General features: G+C 47.0%; 1 protein-coding gene across 1 annotated transcript in view; it reads right to left on the bottom strand.

The window, feature by feature from the left end:
• Positions 1–245: 245 nt before the first annotated feature.
• RSRC1 (arginine and serine rich coiled-coil 1) overlaps positions 246–19,832 on the bottom strand; it is a 110,864-nt gene continuing 91,277 nt past the window's right edge. Inside the window, exons 9-12 of the mRNA XM_053951894.1 lie at positions 18,437–18,505; positions 4,370–4,476; positions 3,393–3,539; positions 246–2,625 (exon numbers count right to left, since the gene is read on the bottom strand). Of these exons, the coding sequence (XP_053807869.1) occupies positions 2,533–2,625; positions 3,393–3,539; positions 4,370–4,476; positions 18,437–18,505 (416 nt within the window). The 3' untranslated portion in view covers positions 246–2,532. The remainder of the gene's footprint in view (positions 2,626–3,392; positions 3,540–4,369; positions 4,477–18,436; positions 18,506–19,832) is intronic.

Here is a 19,832-nt window from a genome sequence, read left to right as displayed (position 1 = left end):
ATCTAAATTAACCAAATATTATTTCCATTTTCTTTCCAGCTCTTGCTCCCAACTCTCCTCCAGCAAATTTAGATGTTGATTAATAAACAATAAATAAACAAACTCTACTTTAAATCTATTTACAGCCTATTGTAACATTTTCTAATATTCTGCAGGGCTGCAAATAAAAGGAATCCTTTCACATCCAATAAAAGCACCAAAATTATCCAACACAATGCATGAAAAGAGGAATTTACACCTGGACCTTCCATGGACATCAAGCAGTTTTTATTTTCTACAAAAGAAACAGAAAAGGTGATGAGAAAATGCAGCAATGACAAATTTTACCATTTGAAAATGCTGAACTGAAACAAGGGAAGCAATTTTTTCCCCACTTTTTCCTGCAGACAAGATCTTGGAATATTTTGATGCAGGATAAAATCAAACACTTCATAAAGGAAGTAAAAATGTGTCAGAATGCAAATTCAATACATTTTCCTTTTACATCCAGGATCTAAAATAAAAAAATAAAACAACCCAAGTCCATTTGCAGAGTGAGTCTCCATTCTGTATCACCACAGATCTGAGAACCAGGAGAAACAATCCCAAAAAGCAGCTTCCCAAGGGAATGCTGATGCAGGGCAGCTCCAGGGAGCACATCCACAGGTGGGCTCAGTTTTCTCCTCTCCTGATGTGACAATTTCCTCCCAGCCTTGCTGAAGAAATACTTTTGTATTTTATTTATTTGATTTGGTTGATTTCCTGCACTTAGGTGGGTGACGGGCAGATTTTTGTGGAAGTTTATCCAGGTTAAATTCAGATGTTCACACTGAATTTTGATTATTTGGAAGTCCCACCTGGCCCAAGGGAGCTCCATGGGCTGGGAACAGCCACTGCCCAGAAGCAGCTGTGTGCCAATTCCATAATTTGGTAATTACAGGAATGATGAGGTTGATAAAATTCCCCATTTGGAGTTGCTGCTCAAGGAAACGTGGAGCATTTCCCTCCCAGAGTGAGGAGCTGGGAGCAGATGGATGAACACATCCAGGGAGAGGATTCCCTCAGCCAGGAGCCTGCCCAGATGTCCAGGATTCCACAGGAGGAAGGGATAACAGGGATGGTTCCACCCATCCCTCACTGTCCCAGCCCTGAGCCTCAGTTCCCACTCATCTCCCAGCTCCTACCTGGCTCCATACAATTTTCTGGACTGGGAGGGATAAAATGATATTTCATGGGCTGCCAGGTGTTCTTCACCCGAGGAATTCCCTCCAAAAAGAAGGAAATGCCCCTGGCTGTGCTGCCCTGCCCATCTCCAGCACTGAGCTTAGAGGGAACCAGGATAGGACATTCCTGGTTATCCAGGGGAACCAGGAGAGAACATTCCTGGTTATCCAGGAGAACCAGGAGAGAACATTCCTGGTTATCCAGGTGGAACAGGGCAGGACATTCCTGGTTATCCAGGGGAACCAGGAGAGAACATTCCTGGTTATCCAGGTGGAGCAGGAGAGAACATTCCTGGTTATCCAGGAGAACCAGGAGAGAACATTCCTGGTTATTCAGGAGAACCAGGAGAGAACATTCCTGGTTATTCAGGAGAACCAGGAGAGAACACTCCTGATTGTCCAGGTGGAGCAGGACAGAACATTCCTGGTTATCCAGGTGGAGCAAGAGAGAACATCCTGGTTATCCAGGGGAACCAGGAGAGAACATTCCTGGTTATCCAGGTGGAACAGGAGAGAACATCCTGGTTATCCAGGGGAACCAGGAGAGAACATTCCTGGTTATCCAGGTGGAGCAGGAGAGAACATTCCTGGTTATCCAGGTGGAGCAGGGCAGGACATTCCTGGTTATCCAGGTGGAGCAGGACAGAACATCCTGGTTATCCAGGTGGAGCAGGACAGAACATCCTGGTTATCCAGGTGGAGCAGGGCAGGACATTCCTGGTTATCCAGGTGGAGCAGGAGAGAACATTCCTGGTTATCCAGGGGAACCAGGAGAGAACATTCCTGGTTATCCAGGTGGAACAGGGCAGGACATTCCTGGTTATCCAGGTGGAGCAGGAGAGAACATTCCTGGTTATCCAGGGGAACCAGGAGAGAACATTCCTGGTTATTCAGAAGAACCAGGAGAGAACATTCCTGGTTATTCAGGAGAACCAGGACAGAACATCCTGGTTATCCAGGTGGAGCAGGAGAGAACATTCTGGTTATCCAGGTGGAGCAGGAGAGAACATTCCTGGTTATTCAGGAGAACCAGGAGAGAACATTCCTGGTTATCCAGGGGAACCAGGAGAGAACATTCCTGGTTATCCAGGGGAACCAGGACAGAACATCCTGGTTATCCAGGTGGAGCAGGAGAGAACATTCCTGGTTATTCAGGAGAACCAGGACAGAACATCCTGGTTATCCAGGTGGAGCAGGGCAGGACATTCCTGGTTACCCAGTGAAACCCTCCCTGCCTGCCCAGCTCATCCAGATCTCCTCTGAGAGACAAAAAGAAGAGCTGAGTGTAGGAGCTCCGTGTGGAAGTGGCCTGGGATGGTCCTGGCAGCTCTCAGGCCACGGGGCTCCCCATCAGCCGCTCCTGGCGCAGAGCAACCAGCCTCTGGAACCACTTCTCCTCAGCCTCTGCCTTCTCCATGAACAGCTGGCACGGGGAGAAAAGTTGGCACAATCAGCAACTCCGGGTTTGTGATCATCCCCTGGAGCACCCACGGCTGCCTCGGTGCCCACAGGAAAAGCTCAGGGGGGTTAAAGACAAAGGAGAGCCAAAAACATCAATAAAAGCAGTGACTTTTCAGGGAATCCTAAAATAGTTTGGCTTGGGAGGGGTCTTAAGGATCCTAATAATTGGAAAGGCAAAGCTCCAATGCAGGTCATCACTGCCAGCTCCTGCTCTCTGCTCTCTGTGTCCATTCTACAGAACCCACACTGATTTCTTCACTGCAAGTCATTTTTAACTTGTTAATTCTTAAAAAAACCCTTTTTATTTCCCTCTAAAGCTCTCCCAAAGGGATTTGCTCAAGTTTAGCCACAATGATTTAAAATTATCTGAAGCCTCTCCCTAAAACTTTGCAAGTTGGCAAAATGGGCAAGTTCTGAGTTTCCCTCCAGGTTTCCAGCTACCAGAAACCAATTTGTCCTGAATTTTTATCTGTCTTAAATTCCCCAGTGTTACACGAATTACATTTCATTGTAAAATTCATTCGTAGCTCCAAAACTCCTGCTGAAGCTCCTGTGGGATTGCTCTGCTGGGTGGTGGGAGGAGTGGGATCTCTTTTTGCAGAGCAGGGATCGTGTGAGGAGCTGCACAGCGAAGGCTGAGGGGTCACACAGCCCTGCTCCCACTCCAGGGACTGCCCTAAAGCTAAAAGTGGGATCAATTCTGCCTGAAAAGATGGGATAAGCACTCACATTTGGATGAGCTAAGGAATTGTCATCCTGGTACTTGATGGCAGTGGGGATGTTGGCAGCTGGAGGCTCTTTCTCAGCAGCAGCTGCCTCAGTGGCTCCTGCTCCCACATTCACAGGCTCCTGCTGGAGCTCAGGAGGTTCTGCTGACTGAAAAAGAAACAAACACACAAAATTTGAGTGTTTTACCCCAAAATTCCCAACTGTGGCAGTCTTTTAACTCAGCACTTGGCTGTCTTCCCTGAAAGGATCCTCAGGGAAAGACTTCTGAGCATCCTCAGCGGGACACAGGACAAAGGACACAGAGTGACCCAAAAAGTGTAGGGAGAGAGCTGGAAAAACTGCACCACTGGGATTTTCCTGAAGAAGCTGCATCAGATTCTTGGAGATTTCTAGAAAGGCAAATTGTACATTCCTGGGGAAACAGCCAGGGATAATCCCAAACACTCCCTGCCAGGTGGGAAAATGAACACATCCCAAACCAGTTCCCTACAACACCTGCTGGCCAAAATTCAGGGAAATTTTGGGATCTGGGTGCCTCCTGTTGGGTTTCTGGAGGGCTGATTGAAAACCAAGCTGCTTCTTTTCAGGGAATAAATACAGACTTAAAGTCTGGCTTTAGTTAAGCAGCATTAAAATCATCTCCACTTCAATTACAAAGTAAATGTGATTACTTTGGCATTTCAATTCTTCTGCTTTTCCTAAACAAAAAGTCTTCAAACCAGGTGATTTCCTTAAATTCTGCCACATTTAAATTCCCTCAACCCACCCTGAGACCATCAGGGAGTCCTTGGTGGGATTTCTGGTGGATTTAAGGCTCTCAACATTGATGCTCCTTCATCGGTGGAAAACCCTTAAATAGTGCAGCTTCCTCCTGGCTCTGAGAGGATAATGCAGCAAGAAAGGGACTGAGAATGTCCCTTTTGGAAGGAAAATGTCCCTTTTGGAAGGAAAATGTCCCTTCAGGAAGGAAAATGTACCTTTTTGACTTCTTTGCTGGACCTGAAGGTCTGTGGGACGAAGGCGTCGCTTTCGATGGCTTCGATTTCCTTCACTCGCTTCACCTGGTCCAGGAGGGTGGCTTGGTCTGCAGAGGGAAGGTGGCATTTATGGCATTTATGGCATTTATGGGATTTATGGGATTTATGGCATTTATGGGATTTTTGGGACTGGTGAAATCCTGGGATCCAGGCCCTGTCCCAGCCATGCCTGAAGGAGATTTTGGGACACACCAGGAAAAACTGCTCGTGCAATGCAGCCCAAAAATCTTCTGTTACAAGGGAAAGCTCGGAGTAAAAATAACACCAGTGAGGCTGGGAACATTCCAAACACTGACCTAAGGATTTGTGGGATAACTGGGGAAGAGAAGGATCCAGGGAGAGCTCAGAGCCCTGCCAGGGCCTGAAGGGGCTCCAGGAGAGCTGGAGAGGGACTGGGGACAAGAGATTGACACAGGACACAGGGAATGGCTCCCACTGCCAGAGGGCAGGGATGGATTGGGAATTGGGAATTCCTGGCTGGGATGGAATTCCCAGAGCAGCTGTGGCTGCCCCTGGATCCCTGGCAGTGCCCAGGCCGGGTTGGACATTGGTGTTGGAGCACCTGGGACAGTGGGAGGTGTCCCTGCCCTGTCCCTGGGTGGGATTTAAGGTCCTTCCAATCCAAACCATCCCATAATTCTAAGTTGACAGGAGCTGCACTACAAGCAAAGTCCATAAATACACCTTTAAACCTAATTTTTTGAGGGATTTGGAAGGAAAAAAAGAATTTCCTACATTTCAACTTGTGTTTGCACGTCCTGCTGCCTTGGTGCTGAAACCTCCTTTAGAACAGATTCCCAAGGATTTTTGGGATAAATCAAAGGAGAGGGAATCACAATTCACTGAGGTTTTGGATACACCTGGTCCAAGGGTAAATAAAGGATCCTGATTAAAGCCAGGCATAGAAAGGCAGGAAAAGGAGATTTCAAATCCACAGCTCAGCTCCAGTTCCACAAAATGCCAGGCAGCTCCAGGATCCCACCCAGCTCCCACACAAAGTGATGGGAATGACAAATTAGGGAAGGGGCAAAAATCACTAAAAGCTGCCAATGACATCAGTGACATTAACGGGGGAAAATGGAGTGGAGGAAGCAGAGCCCATTAGTGCAGGGGAGTTTTGACAAACACATTATGGGGAGATAAAACGACTTCCAGCTGTTGTTTGTCAGCTGTCAGGGACAAGGATATGTATTTCATAGGAAAATCAAAAATAATGGAGTCAGAAAGCTCCGAGGCTTCAGACAACAACAACAAAAAAAATCAATACTAACTCAGTGCACGGTGAGTCTTTTCACCCTGTTAGAGTGGGGAAAAAAAAAAAAAAAAAAGGGAAGTAAATTTTGGATTAGGGCTGGTTTTTAATAAAAAGGTGACTCCAGCAGCAGGCACAATTTCCAGCCCTGTCACCTTGGCAAGGAGGGGGATTTCCCAGTTTAACTGGGAACATCATCATCATCCTTCAGGGATAATTCTGCATTTTACACCTATTGCTCTCCTCCCGTGTATAAATATACACCCCCAGCTTGATAGCTGCAAATTCCTATGGAATTAGGCTGCAGCAGCAATACCCTGGAATGTCACTTGAGAACTAAAATGTGCTGGAATTCTCTTGATGCCACCCCAAAACATCACACACACAATAATTAGAAACAGCAGAGAATCAGATAAAAGTAAAAAAAAAAAAACCAGAGAATTCTATGACTCTGCAAATCAGGTGAAAGGAGAACTTCCCTGCAAGCTCTGCCTAGAATATTCCCATTTTTTCCTTAAAGACAAAATTTATTCCACTAAGAGTTTTAAAATCACTGAAATAGAAGCATTAAATGACCAATAATATCTTGTGAAAGATCCATTAAACAAAAACATGTTTTAAATATTTCTTGGATAATCTCTGAGTGTAAATTTTGATGGATTCATTGCTTATCCATAATCCTGACCATGAACATGAACTTAAGAAGATTTTTTTCAAGCAGGTCTAACTCCAGAATCAAAGCAATGACAAAAACCATCCAATATTCCTCTGACTCTGCTTCTTCCTATTTTACTAATTAGATTTAAGGGGTTAATTTAATTTTAAAATATAACACATTTTACATGAAAAGCTTTGAAACACAGAAAAGAGCCGCTAATTTTTCTTGCTCTTTTGAGCTGAGGATTAAAAGAAGGAAACACCCCCAAATCCCAGACTAAACAAACAACTACAGCAGAAAATATTTCCCCTTTGATCCCATTTTATTTGGGGTTATTGGAAGTGATATTTTTATGCAGCTGCCTTACAGAGCTGTGTGTTTTCCACCAGAACTGGGTTTTCACACATCCCATGGTTTTTAATTGATCCCAGTTTTACTCAAGCTGCACAGACTGACAAATTAAAGAAAAATGAAGTTTTCCCTGGGTAATTTGCAGTGGATGACACAAAAACCTCCCTGGCTGTGGGAGAACCCTGGATTCTGCACTAGGCACTGGGAAAAGGAGGAAAATCCAGCAGGACAGGTGGGACTCACTGTGGCTGTGTCACCTCTGGACTTCACCAGCCCTGGGGCTCTGCTTCTCAGGGAATTCTCCTGCCTCAAATCCCTTCTGCTTGGATCAGGAGAGGAGCAGCTGTCCCCACCCTGATCCCGTGAGATCCCAGAGTCCTGAGTGCTTCCCAGCCTGAGTGCTGGAACTCCAGCCCGTGGGAGCTGCCTGGAGATCCTCCCTGGAGATCCCCCTGGGAGAACTTCCCTGGAGATCCCCCTTGGAGAACTTCCCTGGAGATCCTCCCTGGAGATCCCCCTTGGAGATCCCCCTTGGAGATCCTCCCTGGAGATCTCCGTGGGAGAACTTCCCTGGAGATCCCCCTGGGAGAACTTCCCTGGAGATCCTCCCTGGAGATCCCCCTGGGAGAACTTCCCTGGAGATCCTCCCTGGAGATCCTCCCTGGAGATCCCCCTGGGAGAACTTCCCTGGAGATCCCCCTTGGAGAACTTCCCTGGAGATCCTCCCTGGAGATCTCCCTTGGAGATCATCCTTGGAGATCCTCCCTGGAGATCCCCCTGGGAGAACTTCCCTGGAGATCCCCCTTGGAGAACTTCCCTGGAGATCCTCCCTGGAGATCTCCCTTGGAGATCATCCTTGGAGATCCTCCCTGGAGATCCCCCTGGGAGAACTTCCCTGGAGATCCTCCCTGGAGATCTCCCTTGGAGATCTTCCCTGGAGATCCCCCTTGGAGATCCTCCCTGGAGATCATCCTTGGAGATCCTCCCTGGAGATCATCCTTGGAGATCCTCCCTGGAGATCTCCCTGGGAGAACTTCCCTGGAGATCCTCCCTGGAGATCCTCCCTGGAGATCCCCCTGGGAGAACTTCCCTGGAGATCCTCCCTGGAGATCCCCCTGGGAGAACTTCCCTGGAGATCCTCCCTGGAGATCCTCCCTGGAGATCCCCCTGGGAGAACTTCCCTGGAGATCCTCCCTGGAGATCCTCCCCAGTGATCTTCCTTGGACAACGTCCCTGGTGATCCTCTCTGGAACTCCCCCCTGGAGATCTTCCCTGGCAATCCCCCCAGGAGATCCCCCCAGGAGATCCCCCCTGGAGCCTCAGTGGCCACTCCAGAGGTGAGACCTCCCAACAGCTGGAGCAGAATCCAGAGGGGATGAGCCCAGAAATGTCCCACTGCTGCAAGCCCCGATCGCAGCATTCCCGGCACGCCAAGTCCCTCCCTCTCCTGCCCACTCGGAGCGGGGCTATCCCGGGATATTTCCCGGGATATTTCCCGGGATCTCCTGCAGCTGATCCCGTTTCCCGGCCGGGCTCCGCTGCCGTTAGAGGGAGGCACCGCCTCACTCAACAGCGCTGGAGCCGCGGATGCCGAGCCCGAGGATGCTCCGAGCGGAGCTTCCCTGCGGGATCAATCCCTACAGGATCCATCCCTGCAGGATCTATCCATCCCTACAGGATCCATCCATCCCTGCGGGATCAATCCCTATGGGATCAATCCATCCCTGCGGGACCTGTCCCTGCGGGATCCATCCATCCCTGCGGGATCAATCCCTGTGGGATCCATCCCTGCAGGATCCATCCTTACAGCACCCATCCATCCCTGCAGGATCTATCCATCCCTGTGGGATCAATCCATCCATCCCTGCGGGATCAATCCCTGCGGGATCCATCCATCCCTGCGGGACCCATCCATCCCTGCGGGATCAATCCTTACAGGATCCATCCCTGCAGGATCCATCCATCCCTGCAGGATCCATCCCTGCAGGATCCATCCTTACAGCACCCATCCATCCCTGCAGGATCCATCCATCCCTGCGGGATCCATCCATCCCTGCAGGATCCATCCATCCCTGCGGGATCCATCCATCCCTGCAGGATCCATCCATCCCTGCGGGATCCATCCATTCCTGCGGGACCCGTCCCTGCAGGATCCATCCATCCCTGCGGGATCCATCCATCCTTACAGGACCCATCCCTGCAGGATCCATCCATCCCTACAGGATCAATCCTTACAGGACCCATCCCTGCAGGATCCATCCATCCCTGTGGGATCCATCCTTACAGCACCCATCAATCCCTGCAGGATCCATCCATCCCTGCAGGATCCATCCATCCTTGCAGGACCCATCCCGGATTTTGGGCTCAGCTTCCATCCCCCTCATCCCTCCCACAACTCATCCTGGATAACTCCCATTCCCACTTCCCGATCCCTGAGCTCTGCTCCCACACTCTTTCCCAGCTGTTGGGATTTCCAGGGAAGGATTTCCCAGCCAGAGTCACAGGAGCAATAAATGCACCCCAAAAATAGAAACTGTGCAGAGAAACCTTTGCCCGTTCATTTCCCTGCTCCCAACCTCACTGCAAGCACTTGAAAAATACAATTGAATTTATTAAAGTAGCAAGCTGGGAGTACTCCAGCATCTATTTACTACAGGGAGCACACAGGATTTACAAATTAAGCTGGAAAAATGCAAATTAACAAGAAAAACTTCGTCCAGGCTTGTTTTAACATCCTGTGAAAATGAGGCTGTCATTAAAATATATTAAAAATAGCATTTTGTGAGCACTGTGGTACTGCCTACAGATAATACTACAGAGAGTTCTGCAGAGAGTACCAGGCTACTCTCTAAGTTTGCTATTTTGATACATTTTAGTGATAATAACCTCATTTTTATAGGATTTTAAGCCAAGTCTGGACACTAACAGCTTTTCTTTGAAAGACCCGGGAGCATTAAGAATAAAATGCAGTGGAAATCAGGAGGGGAAAGTTCAGCAAGTGAGCTCTGAATTTAAGAACCCTAAATTTAAGAAAATATCCTTGAAGAACACTGACTTGAAGAACTTTGAATTTAAGAAGGTGAAACTGCTGCTGGGGCCTGCGTGCCTTCCCCAGTGCCCTCCTCACAGCCCTGCACCCCCATTCTGGGGCTTTTTGGGGTGTTTTTGAAAGCACCCCGGGCTCTCAGCGCAGGGCTGGGCACAGCCTGGCACAGGGAATTCTGCTGGATTTGTGTTTGCCACCGGAGCCGCCGCGCTCCTTCCTGGGCACACAAAGCCAGGCCTGTAATTCAATGCTCAATTTACCCTTGTCTCAGTGGAGATTTCTCCCTGCTAATTGATAGAAATTAAGCCATTAATCAAGGCACCAGCCATCATTCAACCCGGGGAAGATGAATCCAAACTTTCATCATAACCACCTTCCCCATTTTAGTGTTCATTAGCATTAATTTTTAATGCAATTATGCTCTTCTTTTACGCTGAGCTCATAAATTACTGCTCTTTTGTTGCTCGCTGGCCTTGTAAAATCCAAGGTAATGCTTTGTGCTCTGATCTTAAAGGCAATTACTGCCTGCTTCTATCTCTTCCATACCTCTATCCCAAATAACCTCTGTGTTGGAGGTGCAGGCTCACCAGTGGGGACCCCACACGGATGTGTCCTACAGAGCCATTTGTCCACGTTAAAACCACACAGTGACACAGGCAGAGCCAGAATTCCTGCCAATGCTGCTGGATCCCAGGAGCCAGCAGCAGAGAAATGACAGGACAACGGGATTCTGCAGTGGACACAGGGAAGGAATTGGCACAGAGTAGTGGAAATAAGCTGTGAGAGAGCGTGCAGGACAGCGGGGCTGCAGCCTGGAGGCTCTCCAGCTTTTCCAGGGATCACTTTGTGTTGTCACTTCAAAAAGCACTGCTGGCACGTGCCCAGGGCTCCTTTCCTTCCCCCTGGCCTGTGCCAGTGTGTGGTAACCCCACAGAGCCCTCCTGGGATCCTGTGGGATCCGTGCTGGCACAGGGGGCCCCAGTCAGGAGCTCCCAGCCCTTTATTCCCTCTCTAGTCCTGAGAGCCCCATCAAGGGAAAAGCACAGCAGCCCCAAGCCCCTCTGGCTGCCCCCAGACACCCTGGGGTGGTTGCAGGGAAGAGGAAATGCACGTCAGGAAACGCTGCTTGGCTCGAATTATTTTTCTGTTTCTTTCCCAGCCTTTAGCTGGGACATGGAAAAAAGTCACTCACTCCAGCTCAAGGCCTGCCCAGCACCAATAAAATACCATCCACCTCTGCACTCCCAATTCATCTAGCCTAAATAGGACAACTCCCAGTCAAGCCTCATGCTCATCCCACAGGTTCCCAGAAAAACACCCTTCTGGAAGTACCTGTGTGATGGGCCCAGATCCACAAAACCCTAATTTTTTATCAAAATAAAATTCCCCACAACATGGACTGTGGTCTGAGCAAATGGGTGTGGAATTTTGTTCCATACACCCCTATTTATTTTCCCCCCACACCTCTATTTATTTCCCCATACACCCCTATTTATTTCCCCCATAACCCCCTATTTATTTCCCCCATAACCCCCTATTTATTTTCCCATAACCCCCTATTTATTTCCCCCATAACCCCCTATTTATTTTCCCATAACCCCCTATTTATTTCCCCCATAACCCCCTATTTATTTCCCCATAACCCCCTGTATATTTCCCCCATAACCCCCTGTCTATTTCCCCCACACACGCCTATTTATTTCCCCATAGACCACTATTTATTTCCCCACACACCCCTGTTTATTTCCCCCATGCTCCCCTCTCTATTTCCCCCATAACCCCCTATTTCCCCATAACCCCCTATTTATTTCCCCAAAACCCCCTGTCTATTTCCCCATAACCCCCTATTTATTTCTCCCATAACCCCCTATTTATTTCCCCCATAACCCCCTATTTATTTCCCCCATAACCCCCTATTTATTCCCCCATAACCCCCTGTCTATTTCCCATACACCCCTGTTTATTTGCCCTTTAGAAACAGCTTTTCAATACGTAGCCATAAATTTGTGTTTCAGCTGACTGAAGTCCAATAAGCAATTCCATGATGGTTTTTACAACCCCATTCCCTTAAGTGACTTCTCCTTTAGCACAAATAAATGCCATGGAGATGACAGGGGAACACACAGCATTAATGAGGTACAGAAATCAGATTTGTTTCTCATCCTGAAATTTGAAGACGATTCCAAGACTTTTAATTTGTAATAATAAACCATAAATTTCCCTGTTAGGGAGATCATAAATTTCTGTTTCACTTGTGGAACAGTAAAACTTTAACGACACCAGCTGTGATTGCTAAAATGAAATCGCTCAAATATCAGCTTCAAATATACTTTGATATTTGTAAAGATTCATGGAATGCTTTGGGTGGGAAGGAACTTTAAGATCATTTAATTCCCACCCTGCCATGGCAGGGACACCTCCCACTGTCCCAGGTGCTCCAAGCTGGCCTTGGGCACTGCCAGGGATCCAGGGGCAGCCACAGCTGCTCTGGGAATTCCAGCCCAGCCAGGAATTCCCAATTCCCAATCTCCCTCTGGCTGTGGGAGCCATTCCCTGTGTCCTGGTTCCATCCCTTGTCCCCAGTCCCTCTCCAGCTCTCCTGGCAGGGCTCTGAGCTCTCCCTGGAGCTTCTCCTCTCCAGGTGAGCACCCCCAGCTCTCCCAGCCTGGCTCCAGCCCTGCAGCAGCTCCAGGACATTGGGATCAGAGGAAAGCAAAAGAGGGAACTCTGGAATACAAAGGGACAGGAGAGGATGGGCAGGCACAAAGCAGGGCTAAATTTAAGGAAGGCATTTAAGGAGTGATTATTAATTAGAGCAGCTTTAATAAAAAGGCAGGAATTGATTCCTGCAGCAGCCATTATCCATGGGGGGCATCGATCCCCTTTCCAATTCCCTTTCCCTCAGCTCTGGACACGCAGAGTGGCCAAGACCCCAAACTCCCCTTACCCTTCCCACCTCTCACTATCCTCACGTGGCTGCTCTTCCTCACCAGCCACACTCTGCCTCTGCACCAAAACTTGGCATTTTTTATTTTCCCCTTGATTTGTTCCTGCCCCCTTTCAGTTCCAACCAGGCAACGTGAAGATTAAAGAGAGAAAAGAAGATCACAGTGCGTGCCAGATGCTGGAGCAGCCTCCTGGGAGCAGCAGCACACCACCAGGTGTTGGTGTCAGCCTAATGAAGTGACACTGGCACACCAGGGACACCAAACCTGCCACTAGCCAGGCAAAAACGAGGAATATTGGAAATTCCAGGGACAAACAATCCATGCCCTCATCTAAATGTATATTATCTGTGCTCATTAATTTGGGGGTTAAACAGATTGAGTTTGGTCTTTGCCACCACAGTGAACTTCAGGAAAATTTACTGAAGATAAACGAGGAGCTCAGGCAGTAACTGATGAACTTCAGGGCATCCCAATCAAGGCTTGAGTGAAGCACTTTAACTTATTACAGACTGACCTCACCCCAGCAAATCTTCTCCTGGCACGTCCAGCCTGTGGTTTAATATCCATTACACCCAGGGAAAGGCTTTTAACTCTCTCCAAAGGAAGTGGGAAGGGAAATCAGTGGGTTGGGGTGTCCTGGGCAGGGCCAGGGGTTGCACACACGATCCCTGTGGGTCTCTCCCAGCTCAGGATGTTCTGTGGTGGCCATGGGTGAGATTCTTCATGTGAGAACTCCTGGCCAGCAGGTTAAAGATGAATATTAAAAAATAAAACTTTTAATTAGGGTTTATGGAGTTTATACTTAAGGAGTTTTCTATAAGTCGAGTCCTCCAGGTTTTTTGCACATTCCAACTTTGCTTCCATGACCCCCCCCATCACTCAAAATCATGGAATCACAGCACCACGGAGTGCTTTGGCTTGGAGGGACCTGAAGGCTTGAAGGATTTAACTTTTGGTGAAGGAAAGTCACGCCAGCAGCACAGGGAGCTCAGTAAAACCCAGGAATGACCCTCAGGGATGGGGTTTGTTCCCTGTTCAAGGGCCAGCTGTCTCCCAGCCACATTCCCGCTCTCGTTTGCATCCCTCCCTCCCTCCCCCTGCCCACGTGGGCCTCATTTCCAAGCCTATTCAAAATGATATTTTCCAAGCATGTGCCACACGACTTGTTCATATAAATGGAACAAATTAAACTGTCTCCACAGATATCCCCTCACATTTGTAGCCCTGATTCCTCTCCCTCACACGTGGCCGAGACACCGAATTATCTCCCTGCAGAGGTTGACCTCAGGATATTGGATTCTGCCACGGAGCTCTCCGGGACTAAACCGACGGGAAACACTTAATCACCCCTGCCTTTGCAGGGGAAAAAAATCAACTTCAAATTTGCCCTGATGAAAAATCAATAAACCAGTAATTGCTTGGCTTATCACGGCGTGGAGGGACAAATTGGGAAGCGGAGCTCGGCGCGGATTCCGGGGAAAGGCGCGGAGGTTCGGGATGGCTAAGCCAGAAAAGGGAAAGGTCTCCGAGTGGTAATTAAATCTACTCCTGCTGATTTTCTGCCAAACTTATTTCCCTGGAGTTTATCAAAATGTTGCAGGGCTTACAGGGGGTGTGGGGGGTAGAATTAATCAATTCAGCGCTGGGTTGGCACGGGCCGGGCACGGGAATGCAAATTCTGGGATAAAGGTACTGGGAAATGCAAATCCTGGGATAAAGGCACCAGGAAATGCAAATCCTGGGATAAAGGTAAAGGGAAATGCAAATTCTGGGATAAAGGTACTGGGAAATGCAAATTCTGGGATGAAGGCACCAGGAAATGCAAATTCTGGGATAAAGGTACTGGGAAATGCAAATTCTGGGATGAAGGCACCAGGAAATGCAAATTCCAGGATAAAGGCACCAGGAAATGCAAATCCTGGGATAAAGGTACTGGGAAATGCAAATTCTGGGATAAAGGTACTGGGAAATGCAAACTCTGGGATAAAGGTAAAGGGAAATGCAAATTCTGGGATAAAGGTACCAGGAAATGCAAATCCTGGGATAAAGGTATTGGGAAATGCAAATCCTGGGATAAAGGCAAAGGGAAATGCAAATTCTGGGATAAAGGTACTGGGAAATGCAAATCCTGGGATAAAGGTACTGGGAAATGCAAATCCTGGGATAAAGGTATTGGGAAATGCAAATCCTGGGATAAAGGTACTGGGAAATGCAAATCCTGGGATAAAGGTAAAGGGAAATGCAAATTCTGGGATAAAGGTACCAGGAAATGCAAATTCCAGGATAAAGGCACCAGGAAATGCAAATTCTGGGATAAAGGTACCAGGAAATGCAAATCCTGGGATAAAGGTACCAGGAAATGCAAATTCTGGGATAAAGGCAAAGGGAAATGCAAATTCTGGGATAAAGGCAAAGGGAAATGCAAATCCTGGGATAAAGGCAAAGGGAAATGCAAATCCTGGGATAAAGGCAAAGGGAAATGCAAATTCTGGGATAAAGGCACCAGGAAATGCAAATTCTGGGATAAAGGTACCAGGAAATGCAAATTCTGGGATAAAGGCAAAGGGAAATGCAAATTCTGGGATAAAGGTAAAGGGAAATGCAAATTCTGGGATAAAGGTACCAGGAAATGCAAATTCTGGGATAAAGGCAGCAGGAAATGCAAATTCTGGGATAAAGGCAAAGGGAAATGCAAATTCTGGGATAAAGGCATTGGGATAAAGGCAAAGGGAAATGCAAATCCTGGGATAAAGGCAGCAGGAAATGCAAACTCTGGGATAAAGGGAAATGCAAATCCTGGGATAAAGGCACCAGGAAATGCAAATTCTGGGATAAAGGGAAATGCAAATCCTGGGATAAAGGCAGCAGGAAATGCAAATTCTGGGACAAAGGCAAAGGGAAATGCAAATCCTGGGATAAAGGCACCAGGATAACGCTTGCCCCATCCAGCACCACCCTCCCATCCAACCCATGATCAGTTGCCAAAAATTCACGTTTTCTATTCTGCTGTGTTCCAGAACAACTCCTTTTCCTGGTTTTCTGATGCATGCCCAGCTCCTCCTCCCCACACGTGGCCCTGCCGTGGTGTATTTCAAACTCAACATTTAAAAATATTATTATTCGTGGTAGATTAAGAGAAAAGAGCCCCAAACCTCTCCCTAACATCATCCAACGTGTTCCAATTTTTCCTTTGCATTTTTTTTTTTTTTTCAATTTTCCTCTTGTCCACTTCACCTATTTGGAATTTGTCAGGAGGGAAACCCAATTGGGCAGCAAAATCCCCTTTGGATTTTGTCACTTTTCGGGCAGCCCCAAAGCAAGTAAATAAAAACCAAACTAGGAAAATCCAAGCACTGAAAATACTCCTGGAAAAGTAGTGGCTTTTGCTAATAGACCTAATTTCATGCAGCAAATTAGCATAGCTCCAATGGAAGTGCAAATGTAATCAAACTGAAAAATTCAAATGAGGCGGGGGGAGCCTTTTTCTTCCTTGCTTTGCTTTTTAGTCACTAAAAAAAAAAAAAAAAAAAAAAAAAAAAAAAAAAAATCAGCATTTTGCTGTGTGTCCTTCACCAGGCTGGAGGGACTATGGTAATTAAAACATTTAAACCAGCACAAGCCCCCAGTCTCTAATCTGGAGCTGGGGTCAGCTGTCTGTAAATTCTAATTTGTCCTCAATTTTTTATTCATGCTGGGGAAATGCTGCATATTTAACAGGAAACCAGCGGGAAGGGGCAGCGCTGGGCTTGGGGGTCAAATAATTTGATTTCCGAGCAGATTACATGGAACATCCAACGTCTAATCTCACACCTGATTTGGCAATAAAATGACAATAAAAGGAATGTTAAGACAGCTATGGGGTGGGCAATAACCAGTTTTTATGAGTTGGGAAAGGATTGGTTTGTTTGTAGAATTATTTTTATTGCAGCTCCTGAGTAAAGGAGTCACAGGCTGGAATTTCCTTTTGGAGGGTTCTAGTTAGGGAAATAAAATAAGGGATATTGCAGAAATAAAAATTATTTTTAAATAGTCATTTAGAATTTTTTTTTAAGATTTAATTCAATCTAATTTTGCTTTATTTTATTTCAATGACTGGATGTAGCACTCGGTGCTCTGGTGGGGATCAGTCACAGTTTGGAATCAATGGTCTGGAAAGTTTTTTCCAACCTCAGGGATCCCATGAGGGATCAAAGAGGGTTAAAAACCACCCAGAGATGTTGCGTGAGGAAGGAAGAACCAAGAAAAAATACAAAATGCTCTTTTTCCAAGCAAAAGTTGCCACTGCAGCCTGGGACAGGGAAAGGAACACACTCTAAGCCCTGGAAAAATGTCCTATTTGTAAATCCATACGGGACATAAACCCACCTAAAACTGGACTTTTGAATCCATATGGGACATAAACTGAACAAAAACTGGAGTTTCCCAGTGTGCAATTCCCCTGGATGTCTTGGAATGCTCCAATGCTTCATACACCATTTAATAGGACTTTGTATTTTCCAGGGAGAACAAACTCTTTCATTCCTAACTGGGAGCCTCAGCAAATGGATGAATTTGAGTTGTTCAGAAAAAATCTTCTCTTCATTTTCCAGCACTGTGACGTCCTCACAACCCTTCAAAGCCACTCCAGGAGAGTTTTCGTGGCTTATTAATAAATTGTAGAGAAGTTTTCCTCCCCAATTCCCTGGAAATTCCATTGTTCCCATGTCATGAACTGCCCCTTTTTTCTTCCCTCTGCCTTTCCACACTCACCCTTCCCAATCCCTGCTGGCACAGCAATTGCCAGCACATCTGCCACTCACAATGGGATCTCAGCACACAAAAAATGTGCATTTTTCCAAACAAAAATTTTCCCCAACAGTGTCTTTTCCCTGCAGATGGGTGCTGGTGGGTCCCAACCAGCTCATCCCAAAATCCCATGGGAGCCTGGCTGGGTGATTCCTCTAGGTGGAAAGGTTCCCCCTGGGCCATTGGTCCCAAAATCCAGGAATCACAATGGGGAGATGGGGCACAGCTCCTTGGTTTGGTCCCAAAATCCAGGAATCACAATGGGGAGATGGGGCACAGCTCCTTGCTTTGGTCCCAAAATCCAGGAATCACAATGGGGAGATGGAGCACAGCTCCTTGCTTTGGTCCCAAAATCCAGGAATCACAATGGGGAGATGGGGCACAGCTCCTGGCTTTGGTCCCTTTTCCAGTCAGATTTGGATTTTTCCCCTCCTGCCATGTCTGGGCCATCCCACTTTTCCACTTGAATTTCCTCACAAGGACCTTAAGTGGGAGCACCAATTAATTCCTCTCAGCATCCCCCAGTCCCCAGGCAAAACAAAATAAAGATTAGAACATTTTGATTTTGAGTGAAATTCTCAGCGGGCGCCGTTTCAAAAATGGGGAATTTTCCTGAGTTCCCTCTTGGAAGGAAATCATGGAATCCCAGAATGGTTTGGGTTGGAAGGGACCTTAAAGGCCAGCCAGTTCCACACAGCTCCAGTGAGGATTTGAGGCTCCTGGATTGTTTGGATTGGCTCCCTCACGACGTTGGAAATGTCTCTTCCCATCACTCCCTGGCATTTCAGTCCATGTGGTTTCATTATTCCACCTGCTGGACTGCAGAGCAGCAGCTCAGGGCACCAGATTCCATCATCAGCCCCCAGGAGGAAAATCTCACAGCCCCACTGGAGCTTGGACACTTAAAAATAAACATTTCTGACTTCCTGGGCTTTGGTTTTTTATGAAATAAAATGAAATTCCTCACCTTCTTCCTTTCTTCTCTTGGCTTCTTCTTCACTTCTCTCCTTGGCCTTCAACGCTTCATCTGCTTTGGCTAAAAAGAAGAAAACGAGCTGGAATTAGTTAAATTTTATCCTATCAAATCATGGAATCATGGAATGGTTTGGGTTGGAAGGACTTAAAGCCCACCCAGTGCCACCCCAGCCATGGCAGGGACACCTCCCACTGTCCCGGGCTGCTCCCTGCCTCAGTGTCCAGCCTGGCCTGGGACACTGCCAGGGATGGGCTGTCAACAACCTCCTGCCAAACAATATTTCCAGGGCTTTAAACCCAATTTCATGTTCCTTCCTGCGGGCCCCACAATGAAATCCACGTGCCTGACAGAGCAGAACTTGGCTCTTCGTTAATTTTATTTAAAGTCATGCCCACAGTTAAGGAATGGCACAAATGGCATTATGGAGGGTAATATCGGGTCAGTATTAGAGGCAATATTAATTCCATACAAATCCCCACATTCATTTTGGGGTGAGTAAAGCCCTTTAGAGACTTTAAAGAGGTTTTCTTTCTTTAAACCCCACTCTCCCCAGACCGAACTGCACCGAGCCAAAGGTGGTGCACCATGAAGTGGCAGATTTGCTGCCACAGGGAGTAATCCACCAGCCCTATTTTGAGATAAAACAGAAACAAAACAATATTTCCAGGCCTGCAGACTCTGCTCAGAGTGGGAGTCAGGCAGCTCTTCCCCAGGACTTTATTAGGTAGTACACAATTTTCTCTTCACTCCAAATCACAGCAGCAGTACTTAATCCATGTTACAACAATCTTCTTTAAAAAGAATCTTTTTCCCTCTAGAAACCTCTTCCCTTATTACTTAATTATCTACCAGTTGCTCAACTGCAGGGGTTTTCAAACACTTTCCTACAGATGTTAAAGAAGATTAAAAATATACAGCACAGTAACAAGGGACTATCAATATACTCTGTAAATTAATTAAATTTCTGTTCTAGCACATCATTTATTCCAAAGCATTAATGTCTCAAAGGAGCCATTCTCTTTTATTGCCATCTCACTGCCTGATGAGTGAACTAAGTGAGAATAAGTCTCTAATAACATTATACTTGATGAAATATTAAGTTTTCAAAAGTATCACCAGGCCAGAAAGAAAAGAACCAACAAGGACCAGAAATGCACCATTTACACCAGGCCTTCCCAGGGAGGGAAATCACTACAAAAACTGTGCTCTGCATGGTAACAGCTCAGTCAGACCTGCAAAGATTTAATCCCAGCACCTCCTGAATTAAGCAATAATTTATGAAAACCAAACTCAGCTCAGGAGGGGGGTGAAGGGGCCGTTCCTTTTTGGAGCCACCAGCTCCACCTTAAAGTGCACAGCCTGCCCAGGGTGTTACCAAGTGATCCAA

This window comes from Vidua chalybeata, chromosome 10 (assembly GCF_026979565.1).
Source record: "Vidua chalybeata isolate OUT-0048 chromosome 10, bVidCha1 merged haplotype, whole genome shotgun sequence".
Taxonomy (NCBI): domain Eukaryota; kingdom Metazoa; phylum Chordata; class Aves; order Passeriformes; family Viduidae; genus Vidua; species Vidua chalybeata.
This window is presented reverse-complemented; position numbering and strand designations above follow the sequence as displayed.